The sequence below is a fragment of the Drosophila arizonae genome, chromosome 2 (assembly GCF_054131065.1).
Source record: "Drosophila arizonae isolate 15081-1271.41 chromosome 2, UAZ_ARI_1.0, whole genome shotgun sequence".
NCBI classification, from domain to species: Eukaryota; Metazoa; Arthropoda; class Insecta; order Diptera; family Drosophilidae; genus Drosophila; species Drosophila arizonae.
This window is the reverse complement of record NC_142922.1, coordinates 27,366,548-27,389,482: the sequence shown is the minus strand read 5'-3', so window position 1 is coordinate 27,389,482 and position 22,935 is coordinate 27,366,548. Positions and strand designations below refer to the sequence as shown.

The following is a 22,935-nucleotide window of genomic DNA, read 5'->3' as shown; positions in this document are numbered from 1 at the left end:
GTCTGCCACGCCTCCTTCTCCCTGTTACATACATTTCAACAAAACCATTATACCCTGATTTCCCATTGAAAATGGGTTCAGGGTATAAAAACACACGATCAGAAATGTCAGATTGAATCGCAATTGGCTAACTACTGAAATTGGCTAACGCCTTATAAAAATGCAACTTTTTTGCTAGTTCAATAAAGCTATATTTATTGTTCTGTAAAAATAAATAAATAAATAAAATATATTCCTTACACGTATGATAGTTTTCAATCATATTCCAGATATATTTTCAATTTATATATTGTAGGACGATCGATCGATCGATTTATTTTTGAGATCAACTAAAATCTGAAAATAGTAGTTTAAGCGAAAATAAGATTCTCCTTGTTAGAAATATTGTGGTCCTGAAAAGGACCGATTTGTTGGATGTTGCTTGTAATAAATACAAGATAGAATAGCGAAGTAATTTAAGCGCGCTCGCCACGGATACGTCTAGCCAGTTGAATGTCCTTGGGCATGATGGTGACGCGTTTGGCATGAATGGCGCACAAATTTGTATCTTCGAATAGGCCAACCAAGTATAAGCAATTCTGTGCTCTTCTGGTAACGACGAATTTCACGCAGAGCAACTGTACCAGGGCGATAGCGATGAGGTTTTTTCACACCGCCAGTAGCTGGCGCACTTTTACGTGCTGCCTTAGTAGCCAACTGCTTACGAGGAGCCTTGCCTCCAGTAGACTTGCGAGCGGTCTGCTTTGTACGAGCCATTCCTCCACAATTCTATTTTACACTCTCACAATTCAAAACACAATGATCGGTCGCCGCCATTCCGTATTGCTTATATAGCAAACTGGTGGTGCGTTAGAAAGAGATCGACATATTCATGATCGACAAATAGTGATCGTGTTACTCTACTCTGCTGTTGTAAATGTTGCAAGGGTGTGTGAGCGGGATGCAAGCATTATGTGCTCTCTCAAGTTTTCGGATATCTCGGTATAAATAGCAGTGAGTCTGGTCATAGGCATTAGAGTATTTCTTAGAGCTGGAGAACCATCGATAGAGACGGTACTCGATGGTTTTACCAACGATGGTTCAAACCATCGATATTATCGATGGTTCCATCGAAAATTTTTTTATATATTAAAATCAAAAATGTTTATTATTTAAGCGGTCAAAATGGGACCAAACTTCCGAAACGCATTTTTTTCGTTTGCGATCGATGGGAGCAGCGGCGTTAGGTGGACTTGAAGTTGTTGAAGGCGTAGGGGCAACAACATCTTTTTCTAAGAAATTACAGAATACATTACATTACATTACTGGACGTAGCGACAAATTTGTCCATATTAAATGAGGAAATGCCAGTTGATAGATTGATATGGTTCGCTACAGTGTTGAATTGCAATAGTTATTTTGTAAATCTAAAAACAAATAAAATAAGAAGACAAGATTTCTGACTTACGCGTGCACACTTTCCACTCAAATTAAATTGTCGATATATTGACCATCGAGAAATTTCCATCGATGTATCGATCAAATAAAGTTCCATCGATTATATCGATAGTTCCATCGATGGTTCTCCAGCTCTACTATTTCTGACATTCGTGAAGTGCGTATATAGTGATGGCAAAAAAAATTCATTGTTCGATTATTTAATCATATGATTTATTTTAGGTGCTTTAACGATTAATTGCAATTAACCGCTGAAAAATGAAAAAATCGATTAATCAAATGATTTTTTTTTAATGCGCTTATTATTTTTTTTATTTATTTTTTATGAACTCCTTTTAGAAGCAATAATAGCAACAAGAACAGTAAAGAATATACATAAATGTTTATTTATTTAAAATTGAGTTAAGAAATAGTAGTTGTGAAAGGTGCTCTGTTGTTAACCTGTTCCTTTTTTCGGTTAATGTGGCACCCGCCTTGGAAAAAAGACGTTCCGCTGGTACCGAAGTGCCTATTAAGAAACAATACCGACAAGCTATAACATATAGCTTAGGGTATGCAGTACGCATCTCCTCCCAGGCGTTGGCGACATTACGCTTCAAATCAAAAACAGGAGCATTTAAAAAAAGACTGAGCTCGTCTTGAATTTGAAAATGGTTACCGTCTTTCTTACTGGTTTTGTGGGCCAGTGTCTTGTGGTGGGTCCATAAATCGAACTCAACTTCGCTAATAGATGAGCCGTCACTAGTGCTTCCTAAACTTTCATTTATATCTGAAAGCTCCGCCATTTCTTGTCGTATGCGCTTCATAGCCGAAGCCAAGGCAGTATGATCCTGAAAATGCATCCTTTTGAAGCGAGGATCCAGCAACGTTGATGCAGCCAATAAATACGACTGTTCCATGGTACCAAATCGACGATCGAACTGCGCAATTATAGCTGCTTGGAGCTTTTCCGCCGTTGGTGACTTGCAATTTACCATCATTATTTTTTGGCGTCCGCAATGGACAATCGGTATAACAAGGCTCAAAGTAGCGTATTTCTCACCGCTTATCTGAGTGGTCATGGCTTCCAGTGGCTTAAGCAAAGTAAGAATTTCTGTAATGTCATCTTTATCTCTCGTTGATATCATTTGCGGGGCATCTGAAAAATTCAAAACCACTTGGCCGATGTAATAAATCAACTGAACGAAGCGTTCCAACATATAAAATGTTGAGTTCCACCGTGTTTTCACATCCAAAAGAACTTTTAAAACATTTGCCTTTGGGACGCCAGCAGAAAGCTGCAACTGTTGCAAGTTCTCTTTGGATTTTCCACTGCGTCTTAGCCAAACCACTATGTTACGGCATTTGGTAATTAATTCCGATGCTTCCTTTATATCCAAAGCATTCGTGCACACTAAATTTAAAGTATGCGCAAAGCATGGAAGATGTTGGGACTTTCCAAAGCTTTGATGTATTGCTTTAACAATATTTGCGCCATTATCTGTCACCACTGCCGTAACCTGGTTTTTTGAAATTGAAAACTTTTCCAACGCCGTCAATAGTACCTCAGAGATATGCTCAGCAGTATGGGCTTCATATAATTTAAAAACTCCAATTGTAGCTGATATTTGCTTCTTTTCAAACAAACCATGAACAGTTACGCCAATCACACCGGTCAAATTTATGTCAGTCCATATATCTGTTGTTAGTGATAAGCCTGATATTTGACACACCATGTTTTTAAAAACTTGAGCCTGCTTTTCGTACATTTTTTGCATCTCAGCCTTGATTGTGTTCCTTGATGGCACTTTGTAAAGGGGATGATGATCCTTCATCCATTTTAAAAAACCATTTCCTAAATTTATTTTTAATATTAGTGAGACTGTCGTAATATTTATATATTATAAGACATAATTACCTTCCACGTGGGAAAATGGCAAATTATCCATTGCAAGCATCTCGACAATTGACTTTGTCATCTCGGTATGCTTGGCGCCACCCGATGCAAAGCTATGCACGTTTAGAAATGCAGATTGAATGCTTTGCTGCGAATGCACTTTTGGTTGCGAGATTGTGCTGATCATTTCATTGTTGTCCCCCTCAAGTTCAGAATGTTCATAGCCGATTTTTGGGAGCTTAATATTGTTAAATTTAAGTATTTTCATTATTATAGACAACTGAAAACTCACCTTGAGGGACGCGAACTCTTTCGTATGTTTCAGTTTTAAGTGCTGAAACATATTGGTTGTATTTTTACAATACTTCAATTGTTTTTGGCACAATTGGCAATTCACATCCGTGTCATTTAATTTTGAATAAAATCTCCACACTTTACTTAGTTTTGGTGCCATAATGACGCTTCGCCACTAACTTTTGCGCGCCAATGTTGCTTACAGCGATGCGATTTTTTGAGCAAATCATCGATTATCTCGATTATTCAAAACCCATTTTGCGATACAATTAAATCGTGAATTGAAACAAAATAATCGATTATTGCGTATCATATGATTAATCGTGCGTATATATATATAAAAAGTGAAAAATGACTGGTCGTGGTAAAGGTGGCAAAGGCTTGGGTAAAGGAGGTGCAAAGCGTCATCGCAAAGTGTTGCGTGATAATATCCAGGGTATCACGAAGCCAGCTATCCGTCGTTTAGCTCGTCGTGGTGGCGTGAAGCGAATTTCTGGACTAATCTATGAAGAAACCCGTGGCGTTCTTAAGGTCTTTTTGGAAAATGTTATTCGCGATGCTGTCACATACACCGAACATGCCAAGAGGAAGACAGTCACAGCCATGGATGTTGTCTATGCATTGAAGAGGCAAGGTCGTACACTGTACGGTTTTGGCGGTTAAGAAAAAACGAGTACAACAAGCAACTTATTTTGACAACAATCGGTCCTTTTCAGGACCACAAATATATTCCATTAAAAGAGCTGGAAAATATGAAACTCAATAACTATTCGATTCTCGTTAATAAAACTCAGAACACGCGATAAGTGCAGCATCTGTTGTTATTTAGCTCGAAACAGTTCTCGGCCTTATCGAAGTGAAGTATTTGTTGCTAATTATTTTTTTTTTTGAATTGTGAAAAATGATAAAAACAGTGTGGAATGGAATGGCACGCAAGCCAAGTGGAAACAAGTGAATTAGTGAAGAAGAAACAAGTGAACTAAAAAAGCAAAGACACAAGCTGTGAAGTGCAGTGAAAAAGTGGCATGGACAAGAAAGAAAAAAGGAAGCACACACTAAAAATACAAAATAAAGAACGTGATAAAAAGGTCTGCCGGCAAATCTGCCGGAGCCTACAAAAGAAAAGAAAAACAGTGCCTGTGCATATGCACGAAATACAAAATCTGTGCATAAATAAAAACGAAAAAAACAAAATGTCAGAAAAACATAATACATCTATGTCATCACTAGATGAATATCTAGATGACGAAAGTGAGTCAGTGATGCAATATGATGACAATTATGAAAATTATGAAAGTGAACAAATCACTTTAAACAGAAAACAACATGCGCAAATGATGGAAGAACTCATTCTAACAAGAGAACAGATAAAAATACAACAACAAGTGATCCAACATCAAAAAGAACAATTACAAATCTTCAATAATATAGCAAATATGCAAACAAACACAACAAGCAACAATGAAAATCAAAATCAAAATCACAACATAAACAACATACTACAGGGCAACAAATTTGCCGCTCTATATCAACACGAAGAAGACGATAAAAACATCAACAACGACATTGAATACCCACCACTGGACACAGCCTCCAGAACCTCGAAGAAACAAAAAAGGAAAGCGACATCACCAGTATCAACAGCAACAAAAAACAACAAGTAAGAAAGCTCTAGTCGAGACTACTCGACTACGAGATCCCCTGAACCCTTGGAGTAATAGCTATTTCAATAATTTTTCGCGACTTTCAGCTTACACAGGAAACACGCACACACACACACACACACACACACACACACGCACGCACGCACACACGGGCATACATACACACACATACATACACACACATACACACACACACACATACACAAACAATTACATACATATACACATACAAGCATATACACGCATGGGCGGCAGTGAGCGCTTACTATGAGAACTTAATTGCTTAATAACTTTTTTGTGGACGTACGATCTTCATGAAACTTTTAGATTATGATTATAACATGAATACGCATGTAATTGCTAAAGCACAAGTCTCTAGTATTTGAAATACGCTTTTTACAAAAGTGAGGGTGAGGGGGTGAATTTAAGGGTGGGGGGTTAATTTTAACAAAAACCGAAATTGTATAAATTGCATATAAGCATACATTAAAAATTTGGGGACTCTAGCAATAAAGGTGTAGAAGATATAATTTTATAACTGGGTTTCGATAAGGTTTTTTATCGATAAAAAAGATCGGGATGAGTTATCGATTTTTAATGATAAACTTGATATGCGCGCTGTAATTACGGACATTTTAAAAAAAATTTGAAGTCTTTAGCTCTTATATCTTCTGAAATCGACGCGTTCATACATACGGACAGACGGACAGACGGACAGACGGACGGACGGACAGACGGACAGACGGACAGACGGACAGACAGACGGACAGGGCCAAATCAACTCAGCTCGTCGCCCTGATCAAGAATATATATACTTTGTGGGGTCTGCCACGCCTCCTTCTGCCTGTTACATACATTTCAACAAAACCATTATACCCTGATTTCCCATTGAAAATGGGTTCAGGGTATAAAAACAAGAAGCAGCAAAACACCCCCCCAAAAGCAGATGACAACAACGACGACAACAATGACGACAACAACGACGACAACAACAACAACATCAACAACGAACCAACGCAGACAACCAACATCAAAATTCCGGCCATCACAATCTATAACACGACCCCCAAGGAAATGGAAGATATGCTACTGCCCAAGATACCAAAAAGTAATTATAGACTAAATATAATAAATAAAAACATAATCCTAGTTAATGTATATAACTTAACAAACTTTATGCATCTCAAAGAAATGCTAACAAATAACAACAAAAACTACTACACATATACCCCTAGCTCCCTCAAACCTTACAACCTCATAATAAACAAGTAAGCAAGCTCTAGTCGAGACTACTCGACTACGAGACCCCCTGAACCCTTGGAGTAATAGCTATTTCAATAATTTTTCGCGTCTTTCAGCTTACACAAGAAACACGCACACACACACACACACTCACACACACACACACTCACACACACACACACTCACACACGCACGCACGCACACACAGGCATACATACACACATATACATATGAGAACTTAATTGATTAATAACTTTTTTTGTGGACGTACGATCTTCATGAAACTTTCAGATTATGATTATAACATGGATATGCATGTAATTGCCAAAGCACAAGTCTCTAGTATTTGAAATACGCTTTTTACAAAAGTGAGGGTGAGGGGGTGAATTTAAGGGTGGGGGGTTAATTTTAACAAAAACCGAAATTGTATAAATTGCATATAAGCATACATTAAAAATTTGGAGACTCTAGCAATAAAGGTGTAGAAGATATAATTTTAAAACTGGTTTTCGATAAGGTTTTTTATCGAGAAAAAAAGATCGGGATGAGTTATCGATTTTTAATGATAAACTCGATATCCGCGCTGTAATTACGAACATTCTACAAAAAATTTGAAGTCTCTAGCTCTTATATCTTCGGAAATCGACGCGTTCAAACATACGGACAGACGGACAGACAGACAGACGGACAGGGCCAAATCAACTCAGCTCGTCACCCTGATCAAGAATATATATACTTTGTGGGGTCTGCCACGCCTCCTTCTGCCTGTTACATACATTTCAACAAAACCATTATACCCTGATTTCCCATTTTCAATGGGTTCAGGGTATAAAAAACTACCCCCAGCATGCTTTACACAAGCAGAAGTAAAAACAGCATTAATAGAAGCAAACAATGAAATAGAAATACTAACACTAAAACCATTTAAAGACAAATTCTGGCTACTCCAAATTAAGAAATCCCCAAACATAAAACAAATATTTAATATAAACAAGTAAGAAACCTCCAGTCGAGACTGCTCGACTAGGAGATACCCTGAACCCTCCAAGCTGATATTCTAATCATTCTGCACTTCTTTTATGCACACATACATACACATGCATCCACACGCACGCATAAGCCTGCGCTCTGCTAACTGCGCAGTAAGCAGCGACTGCGCTTGGGCTGCGCTGCAGTGTGGGCAATATTATGAGAATTTATTTGTTAAATAATTTCTTTTGTAGACATACGATCTTAATGAAACTTTTAGAGCGTAGTCATATGGTGAATATGTGTGTATATTCCAAAGCCCAAGTCTCTAGTATTTGAAATACGCTTTTTACAAAAGTGATGGTGAGGGGGTGAATTTAAGGGTGGGGGGTAAATTTTAACAAAAACCGAAATTGTATAAATTGCATATAAGCATACATTAAAAATTTGGAGACTCTAGCAATAAGGGTGTAGAAGATATAATTTTATAACTGCTTTTCGATAAGGTTTTTTATCGATAAAAAAAGATCGGGCTGGGTTATCGATTTTTAATGATAAACTTGATATGCGCGCTGTAATTACGGACATTTAAAAAAAAATTTGAAGTCTCTAGCTCTTATATCTTCTGAAATCGACGCGTTCATACATACGGACGGACGGACGGACGGACGGACGGACGGACGGACGGACGGACGGACGGACGGACAGACAGACGGACAGGGCCAAATCGACTCAGCTCGTCGTCCTGATCAAGAATATATATACTTTGTGGGGTCTGCCACGCCTCCTTCTGCCTGTTACATACTTTTAACAAAACCATTATACCCTGATTTCCCATTTTCAATGGGTTCAGGGTATAAAAACATACTAAACTGTAAAATAGTAATAGAACAATTTAACTTACACAACAAAATACACCAATGCCACAATTGCCAAAGATATGGACATGTTGCAAGTAATTGCAAAATGCCATATCGATGCATGAAATGCACCAGCACACATAGCCCAGGCAACTGCACAGTAACCAAAGAGGACCCAAATAGTAAAGTAGAATGCGTCAACTGTAAGGGAAACCATACAGCAAACGCCAAAGTATGTCCAGTCAAAATAGAAATACTAAATAAATTACTAGCTAAGAAAACTAACACAACAACAAAAAACAATAAAACAATAAACAAAGCCACAACAGCCTTAAATAGCCCCATTCAACAAAACCTCAAATTTTCATCCCTATTCACAACACCAAGTCCACAAACCAATAGTCAGGCACTCCCAAGCAATATAACAATAACCAACCAAAAACTTAGAGAGCACATAGCAAAGAAATTAAATACCCAAAAGCCCACCTTCTCATTAGATGGACTAAATAGAGACATGGAAACCTTCTTTGGCAAAAACATATTAGACTGCATTCATATTGTTGAGCTATCGAGATTTTTCGAATAGCTTTAAATTATTAAACGATTGAATTTACTTAATGATTAGTTTATTAGCGATTATTAGAGTTTACAGAGTTTATGTGATAGACGCGAGCAAGCGACTAGGCTGTCGTGCTGTCCGCTACTATGTTTGTAATAGTCAATCTAACACTGCATCTGCTCTAAACAAGAGTTAATTGCATACTAACTACAATGTACGCGAGCCGGCGGATTAAGCTGAGCCGGTGCGTGGGTGAAAAGACAACGCAAAAGGGAGAGCGTGATCTCCGTTATAAATTCTCTTAAATGATAACATATTTTATGAACTGCCGCTCTTAATTACAATGAAGCGATGATTGCTGAGCCCAACATCCTCCCCCCGTTGAAGACTTAGTCTTCAACAGAATCCTTAAGGGGCAGCAAGCACAGCTTATTTGTAGCTCTTCTAATCTCGCCAGCTTCAGTTTTTAGTAGGGCTACCCGTGCAACGCCATCACTTCCAGGGATAAGTTCGATTATTCTGGCTAGTGGCCACTTAAGTGAAGGTAGATTCTCATCCTTCACAAGAACTATGTTGCCAACAGCCAAGCCAGGTTTGGAGGTTCTCCATTTCGCTCGCTGTTGTAACAAGTTGAGATATTCGTCCCGCCAACGAGTCCAGAACACCTGCTGGAGATAGCTTACGCGCTGCCAAGCATCCAAACGATTAAAATTGAGCCCTGTCAGGTTTGGCTCACTGAAGGACGAAGGAGGGCCACCGTTGAGGAAATGCGCAGGAGTCAACACGTCTATGTCTGATGGGTGCTCTGAAATCGAAACTAAAGGGCGTGAATTAACGACAGCAGCGATGTTGCAAACCAGTGTGCGAAGCTCATCGTAAGTTAGGACGGAGGACCCAACACATCGGTAAAAATGATGCTTCGCTGTCTTCACTGCAGCCTCCCACAAGCCACCAAAGTGAGGCGATCGTGGAGGGATGAAATGCCATTCGATTGAGTCTGCCAAACAGAAATCCTTCACAGCCTTCTGGTGGGTGTCTGACAGAAATAGACGCTTCAACTCCTGAAGCTGATTGCGGGCACCAAGAAAGTTTGTGGCGTTATCCGACCAGATTTGACTTGGCTTTCCTCTGGTGCATATGAAACGTTGAAGTGCATGCAAAAATGCCGCGGTAGTTAAATCCTTGACTAACTCCAACCAAATAGCCTTCGTAGCAAAACAAATAAACACACAAACGTAGCATTTCACAGGCGCCTTGTTTCGTGACTCAGGCTTGTAAAAGAAGGGTCCGCAAAAGTCGACTCCAGTCACTCCAAAGACCCGATAGCCGTCGACTCGATCCTTGGGTAGATCTGCCATTATGTGTTCAACGAGTCGAGGCCTTGCACGAAAGCAAATTACGCATCTCTGAATTACACTGGCTACAGTTTTTCTACCACCAATTTGCCAGTATTGGGAACGAACCAACGCTAGCACTGCTCGGGGACCAGCGTGCAAGTTTCGCTGATGGAAATGCATTATGATGGCTCTAGTTACTGGATGAACCTTGGGCAAAATAATTGGATGGCGACTATCAAAATTTAAAGTTGAGTTTTTGAGACGGCCATCGACACGTAGCAGCCCAATTTCATCAAGGAACGGTGACAGCGAGGCTAGACTGCTGGATGACGGAATCATTCCTTTATTTCGAAGAGCATTTATGTCGTCTGAGAGATGTGTTCGTTGAATCATTCTTAACAGTATATGAGTGCCGTACCGGATGTCTGCTAGGGTTATTCCTGGACCATGACTTTTTTTAATAAACTTTGATACGTATGCAAACGTACGCTGCAAGCGGCCGAAAGAATTCACAAACTTGCAGTCCATAGAGACATCATGGACTGCGTCCTTTACAAGAAGCACAGTTCTTCGACGCTCAATTGAAGTTCTTTCTGGAAGTGCTGAGACTGGCCACTGAGATCTGGGCTTGCACAGGAAACCTGGACCGTTGAACCAATGTAATGATGCATTTAAATCCGAGGGCAATGCACCCCGAGATAATATATCCGCGGGATTCAGTGTTGTAGGTATATAGTGCCATTCCATTGCTGATGTGAGATCTTGTATCGTGGCGATGCGATTTAAAACAAAAACGTTAAATCGTCCGGGCTCGTCATTGATCCAAGAAAGCGCAACAGTAGAGTCAGACCAACAATGAAACTCGCCTGCGAAAATGCCTAAGCGAGCCACTTCATTCATTAGACGCGCAAGCAACTCTGCCCCGCATAGTTCCAGCTTGGGAACCGTGAGCGTTTCTAGAGGCGCAACTCGAGACTTAGAGCAAAGCAACCTGCTGATGGTATGCTGACCTCTGGATACAATATAAATGCAAGCTCCGTATGCCTCGATGCTGGCATCGCAGAATCCATGGACCTCAACCTTCGAAATGTCTAGCCATGCAGTGTGACATGCAGACGGGAGACTCTCATCCCAATCAAGTTTATGCCTCCAGAGTTGTTGCAAGAAGATTTTAGCTTTCGTTATTACTGGGCCGACCAGGCCGAGGGGATCATAAAACCTAGCAATAGACGAGAGAACAGAGCGCCTGGAGGGCTTAGAGGCTGAATTCAGGGCTAGATATGAGAAAAGAAGTTGATCAGATGCCAGATCCCATGCAAGGCCAAGTGTCTTTGTAATGTCGCTGCCATCATTGAACCTAATGAGCGATTCCTTGTCGCAGTCTGTTACGCCGTCCAGTACCATGGGATGGCTTGAACACCACTTCCTCAATTTAAGCTTCCCACATGCCAAGATTCCAGCTGTCTCTTGCATAACAAGTCTTGCTTCTTCGACTGAATTTCCTCCACTAATCAAATCATCAACATAGAAATTGCGAAGCAGTACGTCGGACCCGACTGGGAATGCGTTCCTTTCATCTACGGCAAGCTGATGCATGGCGCGCACAGACAAAAATGACGCTGGTTTTGTTCCATATGTTACCGTATCAAGCCTGAAAACTTCCAACTCATCATCTGGCGAATTCCTCCATAAAATGCATTGTAGATAGCTGTCCGGCTCAGGTACTTTCACGCAACGATACATTTTGCAAATATCGCCGGTGAGTGCAACTGGATAAGATCGGAAGCGCAATAATATTTCGACTAATTTTGGCTGAATTACGGGACCTGACATTAGAATGTCATTCAACGAATGCCCAGTTGTTGTAGATGCAGATCCATCAAAGACGACGCGAAGCTTGGTAGTTGTGCTATCATCCTTCAAAACGCAGTGATGAGGAAGAAAATATCTGCATAGATGCAATGAATCTAGAGGAACGAGTGACATATGACCAAGTTCAAGATACTCTTTCAGAAATGCTGAGTATTGAGACTTTATATGCGGCAAACGACTCAATTTCTTCTCCAAATTGAGAAACCGATGTCGCGCTTGCTCATAAGAATCTCCAAGAAGCTCGCAACTAAGCTTAACAGGCAGGCGTACTGTATATTGGCCACTAGCCAATCGATTGTAATACCTCGCAAAATGCGCTTCGCAATCTGAGTCTTCCTTGCTGAACTTTACAATGGAATCGCTGCAGCGCTCAACTTCCCAAAAGCGACGAACTAGAGTGTCCAACTTGATATCAGCACAGGAGTCTGTAATCGGATCCAAAGGCGTCTTTGAAGCTATTAGCACGGAGTTGTGGTTGCGAGCCTCGCCACCTGATACAACCCAACCAAGACGAGTCTTCTGTAACAATGGAAGTCCAGGCATCAACTTGATTTGTCCCACACAGAGCAAATCATAAAACAGGCTAGCTCCGATAAGCAGATCTACTCGTTGCGGCCTATGGAAAGCTGGATCTGCCAGCACTATATTTTGCGGTATGCTCCAATTGCTCGTATTCACATTAGAACTGGGCTGCCTGCCAGTTATATTTGTAGCTACCATAGCCGTTATGCTAGTTGTATATTCAGATGCATGAGCTTGAAGAGTGAGGCAAATGCTGCTGCCATCCATGGCAACATTGGAGTCGCCTACGCCGCATACATATGCAACAGATTTTGTTCTCTTAAGTTGCAGGAGATTCGCAAATCTGGCTGTAATGAGATGTAGTTGAGAGCCTGAATCTAAAAGTGCACGACAAGGAACAAGCTCGCCAAACCGATTCCTTGCCAGAACCACTGCGGTAGCCAGGAGCACAACATCGCTGTGCCGATTCTTGGATAAGAGAGTAGTGGCTGGTGCTGAGGGCTGAGGGATGGTCTGTACTCTTGATGTTGAAGATTGTTGATGGGGCGGAATTGCTGCCTGCGATGTGCTGGAGTGGCCGAGATGAAGAAGCGTATGATGCTTGACTCCACAGACCCGACAACTGCGCGAGCCACATTGTCGCGACTGATGACCTCCCTTGAGACAATTCAAACATAAGCCAGCCTTTCGGACCTCATTCAGGCGAAGACTAGGAGACAAGTTTGCGAATCTTGGGCATTTGTAGATTGTGTGCTCAAGATCATTACAAAAATTGCAACTGTGCGTACTGTGGCCGGTTACGAGAAATGCTGATCTACTGGTAGCAACCTTACTGCAAGAATTCATCGGCTTACTTGACGAATAGTTTGTAAGAGCAAATTTCATCGATTCCAAAGTACGGCAACGAAGCTCAAGAAATGAGGAGACTTCTTCATATCTGGGTATCTGAAGAGCCGTCTCTGAGTTGTCCAATTTCTCTTCCCATTTAGCTTGTGAGGCCTCATCAAGCTTCTGTAGCAGTATCTGAGCAATCATGGCACTGGCTATCTGCTCTGTTGTGCCCAGACTACTGAGCGCACGCATATGGACATTGAAGCTGTCAGATAGCTCACGCAGCTTGGTTATGCATCCATTTTCTACCCTTTTGAGACCTAAGATCTTTACGATGTGGGCCTGGAAGATTAAACGTCGATTATCATATCTCTGCTTTAATAAATTTATGGCAATTGTATAATTATCATTAGAAATTTCCAAAGAGCGAACCGTATCCAACGCTGCGCCATCGAGGCAGGACCGGAGGTGCTGAAGTCTTTCCATATTGCTGATTTCTGGCCGACTTTCAATGATTGTAGAAAACATTGAGTAGAAATCAGCCCAATTAGCATATCCACCGCTGAACGTAGGTATCTTTAATGGCGGCAACGCAGGTGCAGTCTGCAATCTGGGAGCGGATGCGCGAGGAGGGTCACTTGGACGACTAAACGTGGAACTGTGATGCACTTGAGCAGTACGACTTTGCACTTCGGACATTATTGTTGACTGCATGACCATTATTAAATCATCAAAGTCAGTGCGCAAATTGCTGGACATCTCAGTAAAGTCGAGCTCCTCTAGACTTTCATGGGCCTTGCTAAAAGAGTGGCTTAGCTTGTCGATATGCTCCAGTAGAACATTTAGAGTGCTGTCACTGTGATCGGCAAGAGCATCTGAATCGACCTTGGATTGTAGCTTTTTTACGCGTTCAAACACCGACTGTACCTTGAGCTTATAAAACCGCACGCGATCTTCGGGAGCAACTGCACTAGCATCTAAATTCGCCATGACGAGTACAGCAAGAGTAACACGATAGAGTTCAAAGTCGTTGGTGCGAGCGCGATTGCAAGAGTAAAGTAAATGTATATATGCTATAGCGCAGACACAAACTTGGAATAAGTCGTATTTGTCGAGCAGAGTACTTGCAACTTTAATAAACTGGCAAAGAATTATATTATGATACTCAAATAATATACACGTATGAATTGTTGCACACCGGTACGATTATTATGGACGCGCTCGTATCGCAGCCGTGGCGAAAGAGTGCAATGTCAACGAAGAATAACGGCAAGCATGTAATTACACTGTGCTTATGCAAACTTAATCACTTATAGATTGAAGCTATAGAACACGCAGTCACTAACCATAGACATAGTTCAGAAATTAGCAGATTCTTTATTAGATTGTCATTTGCAGAAGTTTTCGCATGTGTACTACTTTTACGGGCGCCAGTGTATTGCAGACCGAACGAAAGAGTGTCTGGCGAATTGGCAAAGTAACGGCACGCAACTAATCGCTATATACACTGCTTATGTTCACGGGTGTATGTATGTATGTGATGCTGTCAATATATATATATGCAAATATGTAGAAAGAAACGAAAAGAGATCACGTCGGGGTCACCAAATGTTGAGCTATCGAGATTTTTCGAATAGCTTTAAATTATTAAACGATTGAATTTACTTAATGATTAGTTTATTAGCGATTATTAGAGTTTACAGAGTTTATGTGATAGACGCGAGCAAGCGACTAGGCTGTCGTGCTGTCCGCTACTATGTTTGTAATAGTCAATCTAACACTGCATCTGCTCTAAACAAGAGTTAATTGCATACTAACTACAATGTACGCGAGCCGGCGGATTAAGCTGAGCCGGTGCGTGGGTGAAAAGACAACGCAAAAGGGAGAGCGTGATCTCCGTTATAAATTCTCTTAAATGATAACATATTTTATGAACTGCCGCTCTTAATTACAATGAAGCGATGATTGCTGAGCCCAACACATATAATGCAAAAACTAACTAAAAAATACCCCACAAATAATACAATAGACCCAAATGAAAATAATAAGATCAAACAAGCCCTATTGCTAGATTTCCTAATTGAAATAGCACAATGAATAGTAAAATAATTTTTCAAAACGTTAACTCATTAATCTCTGTACACAAAAAACACGAACTGAACATATACTTAAACAAACACAAGCCCATTGCCATGCTAATTGCGGAACATAGAACAAACACAAAAAACACACCCATCCTCACAAACTACCAATTCATTAGACAAACATTACACGCATCACATGCAAATATAGCAGCCCAAAGACGTAATATTGCAGACCACCTCTGTAGCCATATGCCTGAAAAACGGACTGCAATATAAAATAATAGATATTCCACAGCTTCAATACATTGAAGCTGTGGCAATACAAATATCACTCCGAATCCCAAATAACAACATACAGCACCTTATATTAGCATCCCTATACAAACGCCCAGGCAATCCACTATTGCTTAATGACCTTAAACTAATTAAGGACACATTAAACAGTAGCAATAGTAAAATAATAATAGGATGTGACCTAAACGCAAAACACCCAACCTGGCACCTACCAAACCGCAATCCAAAACATTCAAATAATCAGGGAATCACATTATACAATTGGTTACTAAGCGAACCAAACTTTATAATCCACCCCCCAATAGAACCAACCCGAACAAACAGTAAAACAGCCTCCTCCATAGACTTCTTTATAACACCCACAGACCTAGCCATAACATCCCACAACATCTGCCACACTACTAATGACTTTCCCTCTGACCACCTAGGGATACAAATAAACATACAAACAGATCAAAAACACATACTAAAAAATAAACCAGAAATAACTCACAACTATAATAAAATAAACACACTAATGTGGAATAAAATAATATTAGAAAACTTAAACCCAATACAAAAAAACAATAACCTAACTACACGAGAAATCGATGCATACATAGAAAATCAAAGTACAGCATTCAACATAGCAATAAACTCCCCAATAGCCATCCCAAAAATCAAAACCCTCCCTACCAAACCAAATCCTACAATAAAACTAAACCCACACTGCCTAGCACTAATGAAACATAGGCAAAACATTAGAAACATACTGCACAGACGACTACTACACTTAACAAGTAACGAAAAGGCCTACCTGCGTAATCTAATAAAGAAACTCAAATTCGAAATAACTAAACAAATTGAAATAAGCAACATGATAAACATCGAATATAAATTAAAACAAATAGACATCTGTAAAATAGGATTAAAAAAACTGCAACAGTTAAACCCCCAAAAACCAAAAACACAAATCCTAAAAAATAATATCACATTAACAACAATAGAAAAGAACAAAATAGACTTACAAATCCCAACAGAATTAAAAACCACATTTGAAAAAATAAATGCATTAGCTTGGCAATACGAACAAGTACATAGACAAAACGATACAATAAACAACAACCCAACACACAACCAACACACTAGACACATTAACAATAAAATCACCCAACTAACAGAAACACATACAACTAACTAAAACAAACATACATAATTTACAACAACGCAAAGCGCAGAAGGCAATTGGGCAGGTGCCCAAGAAATTGGATTCACCAATGCACTCCAATTGCTAGAATGGCTACGTTCCAAAAATAACAAAAAAAACTGCGGGCCCAGACGGTACCAGCAACACTGCAACCTCCTAGTACTAAAACATATTGAAATTCTTTTTAATCACTGCTTCAATATAAACTACTTCCCGGTTGCCTGGAAACGTAGCAAAATCATAGCAATACCAAAGCCAAAAATGGATCCCCATAATCTAAAAAGCTATAGACCAATATCAATCCTGTCCGCTATCAGTCTGCTATTTGAAAAAATGTTACTACAACTAATAAAAAAACACATAGAAACACACCAAATACTCAAACCATTCCAGATAGGCTTCAGAGAAAACCTATCAATTACCAACGCACTCTCAATAGCCAACCTTTTCATACATAACAATATTGCAAAAAAACGAACCGTAATAGCCTGTGCACTAGACATGGAGAAGGCATTTGACACAGTATGGACGAACGGACTCGTTTACAAAATGGACAGACTACATTTCGACAAGAACATAACACGGACAATAGGACCGGGCGGTACAGAGAACTCAATGATAAGAACAATAGCAGCAGGTGTCCCACAGGGCTCACTACTAGCACCCATCCTCTTCAACATATACCTAGCAGACATACCAGAATACATACATCCCCCTAATATGAGAAATACCCCACGCATACAACCTATCATCTATGCAGATGACATTTTATTACTATCAGCAGGTGCATGGGCAGCGACAGCCGAAATGAACCTGAACAGATATCTAACCCAATTAAACAACTACTTCATAACTTGGAAAATAAAAATAAATAATGAAAAAAGCACTGGTTGCATATTTAAAGGACCTAAAATAAAAAGTATAAAAAAAATGCACGAAACTTCACACCCAAAATATACATAGACCAAAATAGCCAAATCAATATAGAAACGGAATTAAAATACTTGGGCGTCATCTTTGACACAAAACTCAAATTTCAAAAACACATAGAACACATACTAAAAAAAGCAAAAACACAATTCCATAGCATAGCCCACATCTTCAAGCAATTAGAGACTACCCCATACTTGCCAAATAGAAAACTAACTAAAATACGCACATTAGCATATAAAAAAATCATACAACCTGTTCTAACTCATGGTTACGTGGCTTGGTTCAATATAAAATCCAAACAAATGGAACAGCTAAGAATATTTGAAAGAAAAATGTTGCGGTACACAATAGGGAAAAGCGCACGCAACCCCCACACCCAACATTACATACAAAACTCTAAGCTATACAAACAAACAAAAATGAAACGCATAGACGTACATAATTTTAACATACTAGAAAAATTCATAGAAAAAAACCGAAATTCTACAAACCATCTAATCCAAAGCAGCATAGAACAGAAAAGAATTCCCTTCATACTTCGATCTGAACTATTGACAATAAACCACATAGATAGCCTAAAAGGAAATGGAATAATATATGACTCGAATAATAAGCTTATATTCTATCATAGAAAAAACCTATCCATCAACCCAAACGATGGACTTGTGTATAACACTGATCAATAATTAGATTACATTATATTACATTATTAATTAGTTTTAAATAGTCATTAACAGTAGGAGTAAGTAGTTATCTAGTTGTAAGTAGTAGTAAAAAAAAAAAAAAAAAAAAAAAAAAAAAAATATATATAACTAATAATCTAGGTTTTTATTTCTATTAGAGACTTTCCTAAAACATACATAAAATCTAAGCAAGCTTCCAAATATAACACACTTATGAATCTCAAACACAAAACAACATGTAAACGAAAAAGATTCTGGCCTAAAAAGCTTAAAGCGAAAGGCAATACATAATCAAATCCTAAATTAAGAGTTATCTTGTATTAGTCACACAAGAATAAACCTATAATTAAGTACTACAAATTGTTAGTATTAAGATACCATTTTGACAATAAAAAAAGATAAAAAAAAAAAAAAAAGACAAGTGGAAAGGCAGCCAAAAAGGCTGGCAAGGCCCAGAAGAATATTACCAAGAATGATAAGAAGAAGAAGCGCAAGAGGAAGGAAAGTTATGCCATCTATATTTACAAAGTGCTAAAGCAGGTCCATCCTGACACTGGAATCTCGTCGAAAGCAATGAGCATCATGAACAGCTTCGTGAACGACATTTTTGAGCGTATTGCTGCTGAGGCCTCTCGTTTGGCACACTACAACAAACGTTCAACGATTACCAGTCGGGAAATCCAAACTGCAGTCCGTCTTCTGTTGCCCGGAGAGTTGGCCAAGCACGCTGTCAGTGAAGGAACAAAGGCAGTAACCAAGTACACTAGCTCCAAGTAAATCTTACCTCGGTGTATGCAAAAGGCCCTTTTCAGGGCCACAAATCTTTTTCCAAAGAATATTAAATATTTCAATGAATATTCTTACTGTGACAAAATGTACCAAATGTGCCAACAATGCCCAACAAGGAAGAACAACTATCAAATCTAACTCTCTCTTTGTGAGTAAAGAGCAATATTCTTATCACAACATTTTTTTTTTTTGTCTTTTTATACCCTGAACCCATTTTCAATGGGAAATCAGGGCAGAAGGAGGCGTGGCAGACCCCACAAAGTATATATATTCTTGATCAGGGCGACGAGTTGAGTCGATTTGGCCCTGTCCGTCTGTCCGTATGTTTGAACGCGTCGATTTCAGAACATATAAGAGCTAGAGACTTCAATTTTTTTAATGTTCGTATTTACAGCGTGGATATCACAAAAAATCGATAACTCATCCCGTTCTTTTTTATCGACAAAAAACCTTATCGAAAATCAGTTATTAAATTATATCTCCTACATCTTTAAAGATAGAGTCTCCAAATTTTAAATGTATACTTGTATGCATTTTATACAATTTCGGTTTTTGATCAAATTTACCACCACCCCCTCACCCACATTTTTGCAAAAGGCGTATTTCAAATACTAGAGACTTGTATTTTGGTAAGTGCACGCATTGCATTGATATAATCACGATTTGAAAGTTTCATGACGATCGTATGCCCACAAAAAAAGATATTAAACAATTAAGTTCTCATAGTAAGCGCACACTGCAGCCCATGCGTTTTGCTTGTGTGTATGTGTTTGTGTATGTGTGTGTGTGTATGTGCGAAAAATTATTAAAATAGTTATTGCTTGAAAGGTTCAGGGGATCTCGTAGTCGAGCAGTCTCGACTAGAGCTTTCTTACTTGTTTTATCTTACGATCTTTAGAGTAACGAACGAACTTCGATTATAATTTAATAAGTTTTGTTTAAATTGGCGTTCTTTTTCATTGGCTTATAGATACGCTTATGAAAGTATTTTTTCTCTGAGAAATATGTAATAGTAGTCCTGAAAAGGACTTTGATTAATTGCGAATTTCAGTTTTGAAATTTCTGCCGAGTAATTCCGAAGTGAAATTACTTCTTTATTGCGGACGCAGCTTTTGCTTTTGGCTTCTTAGCAGCTGCTTTTTTCGGTGATGCTGCCGAGACAACCTTTTTAGGCTTAGCACTTGTAGTTTTAGGTTTCGGTGTTTTTGGCTTTGCTGCGCTCGACTTTGCCGCCTTTGCTGTTGTGGGCTTTGCTTTAATGGTTCCTACTTTCTTTGCATCTTTGGCCTTCGCTTTCTCTGCTTTCTTTTTGTCGGTACTCTTTTTGGTCACCACAGCCTTTGATAACTTCTTATCAGCAGCGCCCTTAACTTTTTTGGGGGCAGATATACTCTTCTTTTTGGCTGCTGTCGATGCAGTTACCTTCTTAGATTTCTTCTCTATAGAGGATGCCTTTGGCTTGGGCTCCTTTTTAGAAGATGCCGACAGCTTAAATGAACCAGATGCACCCTTCCCTTTTGTTTGGATCAACTTTCCACTCGCAACCGAATTCTTCAAGTACTTCTTAATGAATGGAGCCAGCTTCTGGGCATCGCACTTGTAAGTGGCACTGATATATTTCTTAATAGCCAAGAGGGATGAGCCTCCACGTTCCTTTAGATTTTTTATCGATGCATCCACCATCTGCTGAGTTGGTGGGTGTGTTGGAGGGACCGCTGCTTTCTTTGCCTTAGATACGGATGCAGATGCTGGCTTTTTAGCAGCCACCTTCTTCTCAGCTGAGGCTGTTTGGGGAGTCACGGGGGACGCGGATACTGCAACTGCGGAATCATACATTTTGTATTATTCACTTTATAACAAACGAAACAAAACGTTTTATTTTTTATAATTTGGAAAATATCATGAATTTTGGTTACCCGTTTGAATGAGAATCGAGGAGGAAGGCCGAACGAGAATGTTTGTGCCATTGAATGTACGATACGCAAAAGTTTACAATTACCATTTTATTGACTTGTATTTTTAAACATTTTAAATTATATATCCAAACTAAATATGTATTAGATTGTATTCTCAAATGTTTGAAAAATGCATAAAACAAATTTTTGCTTACTTTTTTATAACTTCATGATTTTTTATTGCCCCTCAAAATCTTGCTTTGTATGAATGCAAAATAAGTTATCTTGGAAAAATTATGGTTTTAATTGGATAATAATAAAAATGTTTATATATCAATTTGAAAAATAATAGTTCATTAATTTGTTCATTAAATACAACTATTAATATGAACAATCCATAATAGATTTATATATAAAATTTGATTTCAACTTAACCATTTGTCGTTAAAAACAGTCATGCTTTTGAGTCAACGCAATACAAAAATCATTCGTAAAAATAAAATCTAATAATAAAAATGTTTATATATCAATTTGAAAAATAATAGTTCATTAATTTGTTAATTAAATACAACTATTAATATGAACAATCCCTAATAGATTTATATATAAAATTTGATTTCAACTAAACCATTTGTCGTTAAAAACAGTCATAATAATAAAAATATTTATATATCAATTTAAAAGATAATAATTCATTAATTTGTTGATAAATACAACTATTAATATGAAGAAACCCTATAGATTTATAAATAGCATTTTATTTCAACTAAACCATTTGCCGTTAAAAACAGTCATGCTTTCATTCGTAAAAATAAAATCTAATAATAAAAATGTTTATATATCAATTTAAAAGATAATAATTTATTAATTTGTTAATAAAATACAACTATTAATATGAAGAAACCCTATAAATAACATTTTATTTCAACTAAACCATTTGTCGTTAAAAACAGTCATGCTTTTGAGCCAACGCAATACAAAAATCATTCGTAAAAATAAAATCTAATAATAAAAATGTTTATATATCAATTTAAAAGATAATAATTCAATAATTTGTTAACAAAATACATCTATTAATATGAAGAAACCCTATAGATTTATAAATAACATTTTATTTCAACTAAACCATTTGCCGTTAAAAATAGTCATGCCAACGTAATAAAAAAATATTTCAGACATATGAAATCTTTCCTTTAACATTAAAAATATTTAAAAAAATATAAATTACAAAATTAAAATGAAAATTTTATGTTATTATTTTCTTTACTTCAAACATATAATCATTTCATACCATCATATTCAAAATCACATTTCAGATACACTTATCTTGCGCAAAGAAATACATCAGTGTTAAAAGTATTACTTTATCTTGTACCACAAGGCACAAACTATACAAAATATATAAAAACTAATATAGTTTACTTTTTACTTGTATATAAAAATGTTTTAAAGACACAATCAGAAATATGTCATATTTGAAATGAAAAACAATTGGCTAACCACTGTAACACTAAACGCCTTATAAAAATGCAATTTTTTAAAATCAAATAAAGCTATATTGTGCTTTTTAAAAACAAAAGACTTTCTTTATATTACATTTTATATCAT

At 38.2% G+C, this 22,935-nt stretch overlaps 5 protein-coding genes and 1 pseudogene across 5 annotated transcripts; 3 read left to right on the top strand and 3 right to left on the bottom strand.

Annotated features, from left to right (window-relative positions):
* Positions 1-390: 390 nt before the first annotated feature.
* LOC149270662 (histone H3, embryonic-like) lies at positions 391-792 on the bottom strand. The gene is given in 2 exon segments (XM_089466298.1): positions 391-570; positions 572-792. Coding segments are annotated over 2 exon segments (300 nt in total). The 5' UTR covers positions 757-792; the 3' UTR covers positions 391-455.
* A 3,125-nt stretch (positions 793-3,917) lies between these two features.
* On the top strand, positions 3,918-4,332 carry LOC149270661 (histone H4). Its single transcript, XM_089463013.1, has one exon. It carries the CDS (start codon positions 3,959-3,961, stop codon positions 4,268-4,270), a length of 312 nt encoding a protein of 103 aa, XP_089319139.1. The 5' UTR covers positions 3,918-3,958; the 3' UTR covers positions 4,271-4,332.
* Positions 4,333-4,408: 76 nt separating this feature from the next.
* On the top strand, positions 4,409-6,142 carry LOC149270660 (uncharacterized). The gene is made up of 2 exons (XM_089463012.1): positions 4,409-5,267; positions 5,358-6,142. Exons 1-2 carry the CDS (start codon positions 4,633-4,635, stop codon positions 5,527-5,529), a joined length of 807 nt encoding a protein of 268 aa, XP_089319138.1. The 5' UTR covers positions 4,409-4,632; the 3' UTR covers positions 5,530-6,142.
* Positions 6,143-8,951: 2,809 nt separating this feature from the next.
* LOC149270659 (uncharacterized) lies at positions 8,952-15,460 on the bottom strand. The gene has a single exon (XM_089463011.1). It carries the CDS (start codon positions 14,451-14,453, stop codon positions 9,291-9,293), a length of 5,163 nt encoding a protein of 1,720 aa, XP_089319137.1. The 5' UTR covers positions 14,454-15,460; the 3' UTR covers positions 8,952-9,290.
* Positions 15,461-18,786: 3,326 nt separating this feature from the next.
* On the top strand, positions 18,787-19,464 carry LOC149270658 (histone H2B). The gene has a single exon (XM_089463016.1). It carries the CDS (start codon positions 19,217-19,219, stop codon positions 19,418-19,420), a length of 204 nt encoding a protein of 67 aa, XP_089319142.1. The 5' UTR covers positions 18,787-19,216; the 3' UTR covers positions 19,421-19,464.
* Positions 19,465-20,451: 987 nt separating this feature from the next.
* Positions 20,452-21,482, bottom strand: LOC149270657 (histone H1 pseudogene; annotated as a pseudogene).
* Between the last annotated feature and the right edge of the window lie 1,453 nt (positions 21,483-22,935).